Here is a 12671-nt window from a genome sequence, read left to right on the forward strand (position 1 = left end):
CCGTCCTCTTCCCTATCTTTTGAAAAGTCTGACACGGGGTGAGGGAGATTCGTGCACTGTGCCTAAGGATCTAAGGCAGACAGTGCATGCTAGGTAATTTACGTTAAAAGACAGGAGAAACAAAATGAAATTCAACATTTTAATTGTGATATAAATTATGTAAATACTTTCCAAAAAGTATCTAAGATATTCCACTGTACAACACATCAAAACTATATATGAGAAGCTGAAGACAATGAAGTGTAAATAAGGCACACAGTTTACACTCATAATTGCATCCTAAACTGTGGTATAGTTCATATTTACAACCCGCCATAACGTTTTTGCATCCTGAATTAGTCCTTCACATTTTGATATTTGGCATAATGTTGAAACACACTTTATACACACTGACCGCTCCTTAAACCACTCACAGATTTAATAAATACTACAGAAAAAATTCAGAGATTTGAAGGCTTGATCTTCTATTTACTTCAAGATGACAGAAGAGTAGGTTTCTTGTGATGAAATACTACAAGAATGAAGAATTAACAAACTGTTGTGTAATTCATCAGAAAAGCATATTAACTCTGCTGAAGTACCACTGAATGAAACAAAAATGAACCTGTGAAGTAGGAATCAGATTAGCAGGCTGGCTTCTATGTCCCATCACTCTCATAGTCTTCTATTATTATGTTTTCTTCCATGTCTCCTTGGGCTGAAAAGGGCTGGGGCTGGCTAGCAGGCAGTTCACTGGCACTATTCTGACTCAAAGGAAGAGACCAGGTTTCCGGCGCAGTGGCTTGAGTGGGTTCACCCAGAGATTCCTCTGTAGAATGTCCTCCATTAAGCTGGGCTTCATCTCCGCTGTCAGGGTCTATCATTCCATGTTCCCTGTCAGTCAGGGCTTCCATTTTCAATCTGTCAGATTCATTGCAGGCATTAACAAGAACCAAAGGGGGAGATTTTTAAATTACACCATGAGTGTGATGATTATGAAGCCATCTTTCATTTACCTACATTGTGCTGTTCAGCTAGTCCCTTTAACTACAAAAACAAAATTACAAGGTAAATGACAAACTGTGAATAAGTTCCTACAACTTAAAATACAAAAAGGAGCTGAACACGGTGGCTCATGCCTATACTATCAGCACTGTGGGAGGCCGAGGGAGGCAGATCACTTGAGGCCAGGAGTTCAAGACCAGCCTGGACAACATGGCAAAACCCCATCTCTACTGAAAATAGAAAAACTAGCCAGGCATAGTGGCATGTGTCTGTAATCCCAGCTACTCAGGAGGCTGAGGCAGGAGAATTGTTTGAACCCAGGAGGCGGAGGTTGCAGTGAGCCAAGCTAGTGCCACACTGAACTCCAGCCTGGGCGGCAACAGAGCAAGACTCTGCCTCAGGAAAAAAAAAAAAAAAAAAAAAAAAAAAAGAAACCAATCCAAACCACAAGAAAACACCTAAAAATAAAAAGAAATAATGTCTTCAGTAAAGATTTTTTCTTTTTTTTTATTGAGACTGTCTTGCTCTATCGCCCCAGCTGGAGTGCAGTGGTGCAATCTCAGTTTACTGCAACCTCTGCCTCTCAGGTTCAAGCGATTCTCCTGACTCAGCCTCCAGAGTAGCTGGGATTACAGGCAGGCACCACCACGCCCAGCTAGTTTTTGTATTTTTAGTAGAGATGGGGTTTCACCATGTTGGGCAAGGCTGGTCTCGATCTCCTGACCTTAGATGATTCACACACCTCAGCCTCCCAAAGTGCTGGGATTACAGGCATGAGCCACTGCGCCTGGCCTACTACTGTCATCTTCTAAACTGGCAAAGATACTTTTAAAACCCAGTGGTGGCAAGGGTTAGGAGAAAAGAACATACTGATACACTGTAAGTGGATATAAAATTGGAAAAATTTTCTTGCCAACGATTTGGCAATAAAGAAGAAAAGCCCCAAAAGGTATATACTATTGATCCAGCAATTTCATTTGTAGGAATTCATCCTAAGTAAATAGTATTTGAAGTGCATGATAACTTATCTACAAGGCTAGGATAGTAAAAGTTGAAAAGAAGCTAAATGGGCAAAAATAATGTATAGGTTGAATTACAGGAAATTAAACATCTATTAAATATTAAGTACTGGCCGGGCGCGGTGGCTCAAGCCTGTAATCCCAGCACTTTGGGAGGCCGAGACGGGCGGATCACAAGGTCAGGAGATCGAGACCATCCTGGCTAACCCGGTGAAACCCCGTCTCTACTAAAAAATACAAAAAACTAGCTGGGCGACGTGGCGGGCGCCTGTAGTCCCAGCTACTCCAGAGGCTGAGGCAGGAGAATGGCGTGAACCCGGGAGGCGGAGCTTGCAGTGAGCTGAAATCCGGCCACTGCACTCCAGCCTGGGTGACAGAGCGAGACTCCGTCTCAAAAAAAAAAAAAAAAAAAAAAAAAAAAAAAAAAAAAAAAAAAAATTAAGTACTAATATTTAATAAATACTAAATACTAAACATACGATGGTTTTAAATATGGTCTACATAAATAAAAGATAGTACCAGTCATTGTAACATACACCATGGAAAATACTGCCTCTCGTGGCCAGACGCAGTGGCTCACGCCTGTAATCCCAGCACTTTGGGACGCCGAGGTGGGCAGATCATGAGGTCAGGAGATCAAGATCATCCTGGCTTACACAGTGAAACCCCGTCTCTACTAAAAATACAAAAAAAAAAAAAAAAAAAAAATTAGCCGGGCGTGGTAGCAGGTACCTGTAGTCCCAGCTACTTGGAAGGCTGAGGCAGGAGAATGGCAAGAACCTGGGAGGTGGAGCTTGCAGTGAGCCAAGATCGTGCCACTGCACTCCAGCATGGGCGACAGAAAGAGACTCTGTCTAGGAAAAAAAAGAAAAGAAAAGAAAATACTGCCTCTGAAGTCACATCAAGTAGGTAGTTGAACCAATAATAAAATAGTGAAGATTCTCGTTCAATTTAGGCTTGTGTAAAAGTAATTACTTTTGCAGCAACCCAATACAACTCAGGAGCAAAAATACAATAGAAGATACTTGTCTTTATTTGTCTTTATTTTGATGCCATAAACTTAGGGGGTCAGGGAAAGGAGCCATCAAAGAGATCTGGTCCTGCTTTCATTCAGAGGGATGTGAGAAGAAACACAGTGTTTATGAAATGTATAAGCCCTGATTACATCCCAGTGGGACGATGCTTCAAGATCCATCATGGTCTTTCTGTGATAGGAAAGATGGGCTCCGCATAGCTAAGCCAGTAATCAGAAAAAAACATTAACACTACAAAGGACTTAATCAATCTCTGAGGATAGACAGGGGGAAAAACCTCACATCACAAGAGTTTTCCATTTGGGACCAGAAATAGGAGAAAAGATAGGAGGAGTCAGAGGTGCCATTTCTATCACTTACTTTTGTCCATGCATCCAGTAAGCAAGATTTTTTAAATCTTTTTTTTTTTTGAGATGGAGTTTTGCTTTTGTGTTGTTGCACCCCAGGCTGGGACGCAATGGTGTAATCTTGGCTCAATGCAACCTCGACCTCCCAGGTTGAAGCGATTCTCCTGCCTCAGCCTCCTGAGTAGCTGGGATTACAGGAATGTGCCACCACACCCAGCTAAATTTTGTATTTTTAGTAGAGATGGGGTTTCACCATGTTGTTCAGGCTGGTCTTGAACTCCTGATCTCAGGTGATCCACCTGCCTCGGGCTCTCAAAGTGCTGGGATTACAGGCATGAGCCACCACGCCCGGCTATTTTTAAAATCTTTAAACAATTCCTGAGCGCTTAATTCAATCTTACAAATAAGCTAAGTCAAACTGAAGTATATGTTTTGTGTTAATCACTGATAATGGCACAGAAGCTACTTTCCAATAAAATGAATCTCATATATATATATATATACACACACACACACACACACACACACACACACACACATATCTATTTTTTGCTTGTCTAAATTTTCTAAAATAAGAATATATCAAGGACACTGCTCCTTCTGAGGCAGTTCCTAGTCATTGCAGGTCTTCAAGCATAGGCTAAGAACATCTCTCGACAGGAAAGCTGGAAAGGGGTTTCTAGATTTGTTGAATTGGAGGATTTTAAAGATTCCTCTGCCTTTGTGATTCCCTGATTCCATTTAATCTGGTATAGTCCATTGGAAATAGGTGAAAATATGCTTTATATTTAAGAAAAGGGTCTATAATATAATGTTTATAAATTACTAGGTACAGTATGTCTTTCTTGGATGTTACAGATAACAGTTATTAATTCATATTGAACATATTCAGTAGACATTTCATTATCAGCTTTTTGGAAATTGAGATGATCAGCTTACCTTCCAAAGTGTCGCTTCAGAGGGAGCCTTCCAATATCTTGGATAAAAGAAATCTGAGCTGAAACAGATTTTTTAAAAGTTGTAAACAATTTTCCAAAGAAAATATACAAATGGCCAATAAGCACATGAAAAGATGTGCTTATTCTAATCTTTAGAGAAATGCAAATCCAAGCCATAGTGAGATGCCAATTCACATCTATTAAGGATGACTGTTATAAAAAACCAGAAAACAGGAAGTATGGGTAAGGATGTGGAGAAAATGGAACCCTTGTGCATTGCTCATGGGAATGTAAAATGGTGTAGCCGCTGTGGAAACCAGTATAGTGGGTCCTCAAAAAATTAAAAATAGAATTACTGTATGATCTAACAATTCCACTTCTGGGTATGTACCCCAAAGAATTAAAAGCAGAGTCTCCAAAAGATATTTGTATGCCCATGTTCATATTAGCATTAACAATAATCAATGGGTGGAAGCAACCCAAGTGTCCGTCAACAGATGAATGGATAACCAAATGTGGTAGATACATCTAATTGAGTATTACTCAGCTTTAAAAAGGACACATGCTGTAACACAAATGAACTGTGATAACATCATTCTAAGTGAGACCAGTCACAAAAGAACAAATACTGTATGATTCCACTTATATGAAGTATTTAGAGTCATAAATTCATAGAGACAGAAAGTAGAATGGTGGCTGCCAGGGGGAAGGGAAAAGGGGAATTAATGCTAATAGTTATAGAATTTCAGTTTTACAAGAAGCAAAAGTTTCGCAAACTGGTTGCAGAACAAGGTGGATATACTTAACACTACTGCACTGTAAAATTCAAAATGGTTAAGGTGATAAACTTTATGCTTTGTATACTTTATCACAATTAAAAATTCATAAAGAAAAAGAATGACATAGTCAACTTTCAGGATGACAGCATAAGCTCTTGTGTACCCACTCCCAGACATAAGCAAAATTGGTGAAAATTTTAAAAAATCAATCATTTAAAGTCTCTGGAAATTGTCCTAATAGCATACAGCAAATGAGAAGAGATCTATTCAAGAAAATCAAACAGGAAGAATCCGAGGCATCTGAGCCACTCCCATTCTCTCCCTCCTATTCCCAATCCTGAGCTGAAGAGGGCTCAGCTTGATGAACATTTTATTCCAGGTGGGTGTAGCCAAGAACTAACGACTCCTTCCTACTGGAGTATAGCAGGGTGATTGGGGCTTCCTTTCTCCACCCAGCCCTACTCACAGGATAAGAGGTTCTAACCCAAAGGCACTGTCCCCTGTCCCAACTGCAGTCTCCCTTATCCCAGTTTGTTACACAGCAGATAGTACACACTGGGAGAGGCAAGCCAAAATAATCAGAGGCTACCTCTGCAGCTGGGCACCCAACCAGAATAAGTGGCTTAGAGATTTTGCCCAGAGGAGAGGCAGTCCATAGGAAAAAGCTCTGAAGCTTTCCCCAAAGGAACTGACATTATTTGAAACATAGTGTGGGGAAATTCAAGCCTAAAGGGCACCCCTGAAACCAGCTCCTCTTAAGTAAGAACAAGCTAAACATAAGCCAACTAGTTCATAAGAAACAACCAGGGAAAGAGACAACTAAGAAGAGCCTTCCTGGTTTCAGAACAACCCTCAGAAACTGGCTTGAAAGCCTACAACTGCCCAAATTAAATTGGATCAGACTGTGGAGAAATTTTTGTCCTAGAGCACTGCTGAAAACACGGCAATTAGATAGTAATTAGGGAGTAGTCAGGCTCACGTCTGTAATCCCAGCACTGTCGGAGGCCAAGGTGGGTGGATCACTTGAGGTCAGGAGTTCAAGACCAGCTTGGCTAACATGGTGAAATGCCATGTCTACTAAAAATAGAAAAATTAGCTGCGGATGGTGGCATGCGCCTGTAGTCCCAGCTACTCAGGAGGCTGACGCATAAGAATTGCTTGAGCCCGGGAAGCGGAGGTTGCAGTGAGCCATCGTGCCACTGCACTCCAGTCTAGGTAATAAAGTGAGACCCTTCCCCCACCCTCCAAAAAGAAAAAAAGTAATTAGGGGAGCCAACAGCATGATACCAAAGGAAGCAGAGAGCTATACAGAGATATCAGGGAAAGACACAAAGTGAGCTCTGCTAAAACCACCATCATCCCAAGTAAACTGTGGGCACAGCCAAGGATGAGCTCTCTGAAGAAAGAGGGAGGAAGGCTTCATATTGCAAAAGACAGCCTTCATTACATGAGTTTAGCCAAGTCACTAAACAAATAAACAAGCACACAACAATAAAAACAAGCCCCAGAGGAGGAGAATCAATATTCTCCAAAATTGCTACAATATGTTCCCTAAAACATCTAGTTTTCAACAAAAAATTATGACATGTAAAGAAACAGGAAAGTGTGACCTACACACAAGAAAAATATGGGCAAAAGAAACTGCTTTTGTGAGGGCTCAGACATTAAATTCAACAGAAAAATACTTCAGTAAGCCATTATAAGTACTTTCAAAGTAGAAAAGGAAATCACACTTAAAGTAGTAAAGAAAGCTGTGATGACAATGTCTCATGAAAAAGAGTATCAACAAAAAGACAAAAATTATAAAAAGAACCAAATGAAAATTCTGGAGTCAAAAAGTACAATAACTAAAATGAAAAATTCACTAAAGGGACTCAACAGTAGATCTGAACCAGAATCAAACTTGGACATAGGCCAGGCATGGTGCTCATGCTTGTAATCCCAGCACTTTGGGCGGCTGAGGCAGGTAGATCATCTGAGGTCAGGAGTTCAAGGCCAGCCTGGTCAACATGGCGAAACCCCATCTCCACTAAAAGTACAAAAATTAGCCAGACATAGTGGCATGTGCCTGTAATCCCAGCTACTCAGGGGGTTGAGGCAGGAGAACTGCTTGAATCCAGGAAGTGGAGACTGCAGTGAGCTGAGATGGTGCTACTGCACTCCAGCCTAAGCAACAGAGGGAGACTCTGTCTCAAAAAAAAAAAACAAAAAAACGATTTGGACATAGATTGACATAGAGAAAACAGAAGAAATATGAACAAAATCTCAGAAAAATGTAGAGCACTTTCAAGTGAACATAACCTAATGAAGGACTAGAAGGACAGAAAGAGGCAGAAAAATATTTAAAGAAATAATGGCTGAAAATGACATAGTAAATAAAAGCGGAAGAAACAGTATAAAAATTTGTAAGAAAAACCAAAACATCTTACTTTTACTAATTTTTATAAACTTTTTAAAGTTTGCACATCTAACACTATGAGGACCTTTGGATACTTACCTGTTAAAAATTCTACTACACAGGCTGAAGCAGGCGGATCACCTGAGGTCAGGAGTTTGAGACCAGCCTGGCCAACACAGTAAAACCCCATCTTTACTAAAAATACAAAAATTAGCTGGGTGTGGTGGTGTGTGCCTGTAATCCAAGCTACTCAGGAGGCTGAGGTAGGAGAATCACTTGAACCCGGGAAGCAAAGGTTGCAGTGAGCCAACATGGTGCCACTGCACTCCAGCCTAGGAGATACAGCAAGACTCCATCTCAAAAAAAGAAAAAAAAAAAAGCTACTACAATCAGAGTTATTTTAATTAACAAACAAAATTGTATATATTTACTGTGGGCAACATATTGTTTTAATACATACATTGTAGAATGACGAACTATAGCTAATTAACATATATATTACCTCACAGAGTTATTATTTTTGTGGCAAAGTGGCAAAGACACTTTACATTCACTCTCAGCATTTTTCAAGAATACAATATATTGGTTGGGTGTGGTGGCTCACACCTGTAGTCCCAGCACTTTGGGAGGCTGAGGTGGGAGGATTGCTTGAATCCAGGAGTTCAAGACCAGCCTGTGTAACACGGCAAAACCCCATCTTTAGAAAAAAAAATACAAAAATTAGCCAAGTGTGGTGGTGCGCACCTGTGGTTACCAGCTACTCAGGAGGCTGAGGTGGGAGGATCACTTGGGCCAAGGAGGTTTAGGCTGCAGTGAGCTGTGATCACACCACCACAATCCAGCCTGGGTGATAAGAGTGATACTCTGACTCAAAAAAAGAAACAAACCCCCCACCTCCGACACACAAAATACTACTTATAGTCACCATGTTGTAAAACAGAACTCTTGAATTTACTCCTCCTACGTAACAAAATTTTGTATTCTTTGATCAACATCTCCCCTATCACCCAAGCCATGGTAATCCCATTGTGTGCACTACTACTATGAGATCAACTTTTTTAGCTCCTATATAAGTGAGAATATGCAATAGTTGTCTTTCTGTGCCTGGCTTATTTCATTTCAAATAAGGTCTTCCAGGTTCATCCATGTTGTTGCAAATGACAAAATTTTGTTCTTTTTTATGGCCAAATAATATTCCATTGTGTATATATACCACATTTTCTTCATCCAATGGACAATTAGACTGACTCCATACCTTGGTTATTGTGAATAATGCTGCAATAAAACATGGGAGGGAGGGCAGATATCTCTTCAACATATTGACTTCATATATATATATATTTTTTGAGATGGAGTCTGGCTCTGTCACCTAGGTTGGAGTGCAGTGACATGATCTCAGCTCACTGTTATAACCTCCAACACCTGGATTCAAGCAATTCTTCTGCCTCAGCCTCCAGAGTAGCTGAGACTACAGGAGTGTACCACCACACCTGGCTAATTTTTTATATTTCTGGTAGAGACGGGGTCTCACCACGTTTGCCAGGCTGGTCTCAAACTCCTGGCCTCAAGTGATCTGCCTGCCTCGCCTCCCAAAGTGCTGGGACTATAGGCATGAGCCACTGTGCCTGGCCTCGACTTCATATTCTTTGGATATATGTCCAGTAGTGGGACTGCTGGATCATATGGTAGTTCTATTTTTAGGGTTTGTTTTTTGAGACAAGAGTTTTGCTCTTGTTGCCAGGCTGGAGTGCAATGGCGTGATCTTGGCTCACCACAACCTCTGCCTCCCAGGGTCAAGCGATTCTCCTGCCTCAGCCTCCCAAATAGCTGGGATTACAGGCATGCACCACCATGCCCGGCTAATTTTTGTATTTTTAGTAGAGGCAGGGCTTCACCATGTTGGTCAGGCTAGTCTCGAACTCCTAACCTCAGGTGATCTGCCCACCTTGGCCTCCTAAAGTGCTGGGATTACAGGTGTGAGTCACCATGCCCAGCCTATTTTTAGTTGTTTTTTTGTTTTGTTTTGTACTTTCAGTAGAGACGGGGTTTCACTATGTTGCCAGGCTGCTCTCAAACTCCTGACTTCGTGATCCGCCTGCCTTGGCCTCCCAAAGTGCTGGGATTATAGGCGTGAGCCACCGTGCCCGGCCTATTTTCAGTTTTTTAAGGAACCTCCATACTGTTCCTCAAAACAGCTGTGCTAATTTACATTCTTACTAACTCTGTAAGGATTCCCTTTTCGCCACACCCTGGCCAACACTTGTTATCATTTGTCTTTTTGATAACAGCCATTCTAACTGGTGTAATATGAAATCTCATTGTGGTTTTAAAGTGTTTCCCTGATCATTAGTGTTAAGTTTTAATGTTAAGCAGTTTTTCATTTACCTATTGGCCATCTGTATGTCTTCTTTTAAGAAATGTCTATCCTGTCCTTTGCCTTCTAAGACAGCATCTCACTCTGTGCCCCAGGCTGGAATGTAGTAGCATGATCTCGGCTCACTGCAACCTTCCCTTTCCAGGCTCAAACCATCCGCCCACCTCAGCCTCCAAGTAGCTGGGACTATACATATGTGCCACTACACCTGGCTATTTTTATCTTTTTTTTTTTTTAAAAACAGAATTTTGCTCTTGTTGCCCAGGCTGGAGTGCAATGGTGCAATCTTGGCTCACAGAAACCTCCGCCTCCCAGGTTCAAGCAATTCTCCCGCCTTAGCCTCCTGAGTAGCTGGGATTACAGACGCCTGCCACTGCACTAAGCTAATTTTTTGTATTTTCAGTACAGGTGGGGTTTTGCCATGTTGGCCAGGCTGGTCTCGATCTCCTGACCTCAGGCGATCCACCCACCTCGGCCGACCAAAGTGCTGGAGTTACAGGCGTAAGCCACCGCGCCTGGCCAATTTTATCTATTTTTTTGTAGAGACAGGGTTTCACCATGTTGCCCAGGCTGGAATTGCCTGTTTTTTAATTGGGTTGTTTTCTTACTATTGCATTGAGTTCCTTATATATTTTGATTATTAACCCCAATCAGATGTATAATTTACAAATATTTTCTCCCACTATGTAGGTTAGCTCTTCATTCTGTTGTTTCCTTTGCTGTGCAAAGGTTTTCCAGTTTTGAGGTAATCCTATTTGTTTATTTTTGCTTTTGTTGCCTATAATCAGGATCTTTAAAAAATAGCTCTTTGATATGAACAGCTTAGAGATGTGATCCCCGAATCAGAATTTTTAATTAGTGGATAAATGATAAAAGTTAACTTCACCAGCAATTTTACCATCAGTTTCTCTTTTGTAATGTGTATTTTAAGGGCCATATTTCATTAATGATCACCTGTCTGTGGTGCTAATCTTCAAAAGAGAAAACAGAATTTGTGTCATATTAAAAATATTAGTAATATACCATATAACTTACCAAAACATCTCAGAAATTTTATTTTATTTTTTTGGAGAGGGTCTCGCCCTGTCACCCAAGCTAGACAGGCTAGAGTGCAGTGGGGTGATCACAGCTCACTACACCCTTCACTTCCCGGGCTCAAGTGATTCCCCTACTCCAGCCTCCCGAGTAGCTGGGACTACAGGTGCAAGCCACCACACCCAGCTAATTTTTAAATTTTTTTTTTTTTTTTTGAGACGGAGTCTCACGCTGTTGCCCAGGCTGGAGTGTAGTGGCGCGATCTCGGCTCACTGCAAGCTCCGCCTCCCAGGTTCCCGCCATTCTCCTGCCTCAGCCTCCTGAGTAGCTGGGACTACAGGCGCCCGCCACCGCGCCCGGCTAATTTTTTGTATTTTTAGTAGAGACGGGGTTTCACTGTGGTCTCGATCTCCTGACCTTGTGATCCGCCCGCCTCGGCCTCCCAAAGTGCTGGGATTACAGGCTTGAGCCACCGCGCCCGGCCTAATTTTTAAATTTTTTTGTAGAGACAAGGTATCACTGTGTTGCCTAAGCTGGTCTCAAACTCCTGGGCTCAAGCGATCTTCCCACCTCGGCCACCCAAAGTGCTGGGATTACAGGCATGAGCCACCATGCCTGGCACAGAAATTTTAAACAGAGTTGACCTTATCAGTGATCAGAAGAAAGGATTAAAGAGTAAATATCTATTTTGATACAATGAAGTGTTTTATCTTATAGCTTTTGTGAGTATTGATACTTAAAGTGTTTAAAATGTTGTGTATTCATAGGCAAAAATAACGTTTATGCAGTGGACATGATGAATCTGTTGGTCAGAATCCAGATATCTTTCCTCTCCTTGCCATTTTTTTTAAGATCACTTCTGTGGTATTTCTGCCAAAAAAATACATATCCTGAATCCAGTCATGAGGAATCACCAGACAAATCCAAATTGAGGGATAGTATACACCGTAACTGTCCTGTATGCCTCTAAAATGTCATGGACAAAGAAAGACTAAAAAACTGTTCAGATGAAGGGAGACTAAAAACACATGGAAACTGAATCACTAAATGCACGAGGTTATCTTTCATTGGATTCTGGACAAGAAATGGGGAGTTATCATTTTACAAAGGATATTATTAGGGCTGGGTGCGGTGGCCTGTGCCTATAATCCTAGCACTTTGGGAGGATGAGGCCAGAGGATTGCTTGAGGTCAGGAGTTCAAGACCAACCTGGTCAACATAGCGAGATCCCATCTCTATTAATTAAAAAAGGACATTACTAGGACAACTGGCAAAATTTGAATGGGGACTATAAAATAAATGGTATTAATGCTAATTTCCTGATTTGATGTGCATACTGTGGTTATGCAGGAAAATATCCTTGCTTTTTAGCAAGGGCAGACTTAAGTTTTTAAGAATAATGGGATATCATGCCTGCAATTTACTCAAAACTAGTTTAGCAAAATAATACATATATGTGCATGCTTATAAAGAGAGAGAATATAATTAGGCAAATATGGTAAAAAATGTAACAATGGGGAAACTTAGTGAAGGATATACAAGAATTTTTTTGTACTATTCTTGCATCTTTACGTTTAAAATAATTTCTTTTTTTTTTTTTTGAGATGGAGTCTCGCCCTGTTGCCCAGACTGGAGTGCAGTGGCGCCATCTCGGCTCACTGCAAGCTCCGCCTTCTGGGTTCTTGCCATTCTCCTGCCTCAGCCTCTGGAGTAGCTGGGACTACCGGCACCCGCCACCACGCCCAGCTAATTTTTTATATTTT

The 12671-nt window shown here is 41.3% G+C and overlaps 1 protein-coding gene across 11 annotated transcripts in view; it reads right to left on the bottom strand.

Moving 5' to 3' along the window:
- Positions 1 to 125: 125 nt before the first annotated feature.
- Positions 126 to 12671, bottom strand: part of LOC105475191 (RAD17 checkpoint clamp loader component) — a 47741-nt gene continuing 35195 nt past the window's right edge. For all 11 annotated transcript variants that reach the window (XM_011730264.3, XM_011730254.3, XM_011730261.3 and 8 more), the window contains 2 exons: positions 4324 to 4381; positions 126 to 900 (listed from right to left, as the gene is read on the bottom strand). In XM_011730264.3, the coding sequence (XP_011728566.1) occupies positions 639 to 900; positions 4324 to 4381 (320 nt within the window). In that variant the 3' untranslated portion in view covers positions 126 to 638. The remainder of the gene's footprint in view (positions 901 to 4323; positions 4382 to 12671) is intronic.

Source organism: Macaca nemestrina, chromosome 6, assembly GCF_043159975.1.
Source record: "Macaca nemestrina isolate mMacNem1 chromosome 6, mMacNem.hap1, whole genome shotgun sequence".
In the NCBI taxonomy this organism is placed as follows: Eukaryota; Metazoa; Chordata; class Mammalia; order Primates; family Cercopithecidae; genus Macaca; species Macaca nemestrina.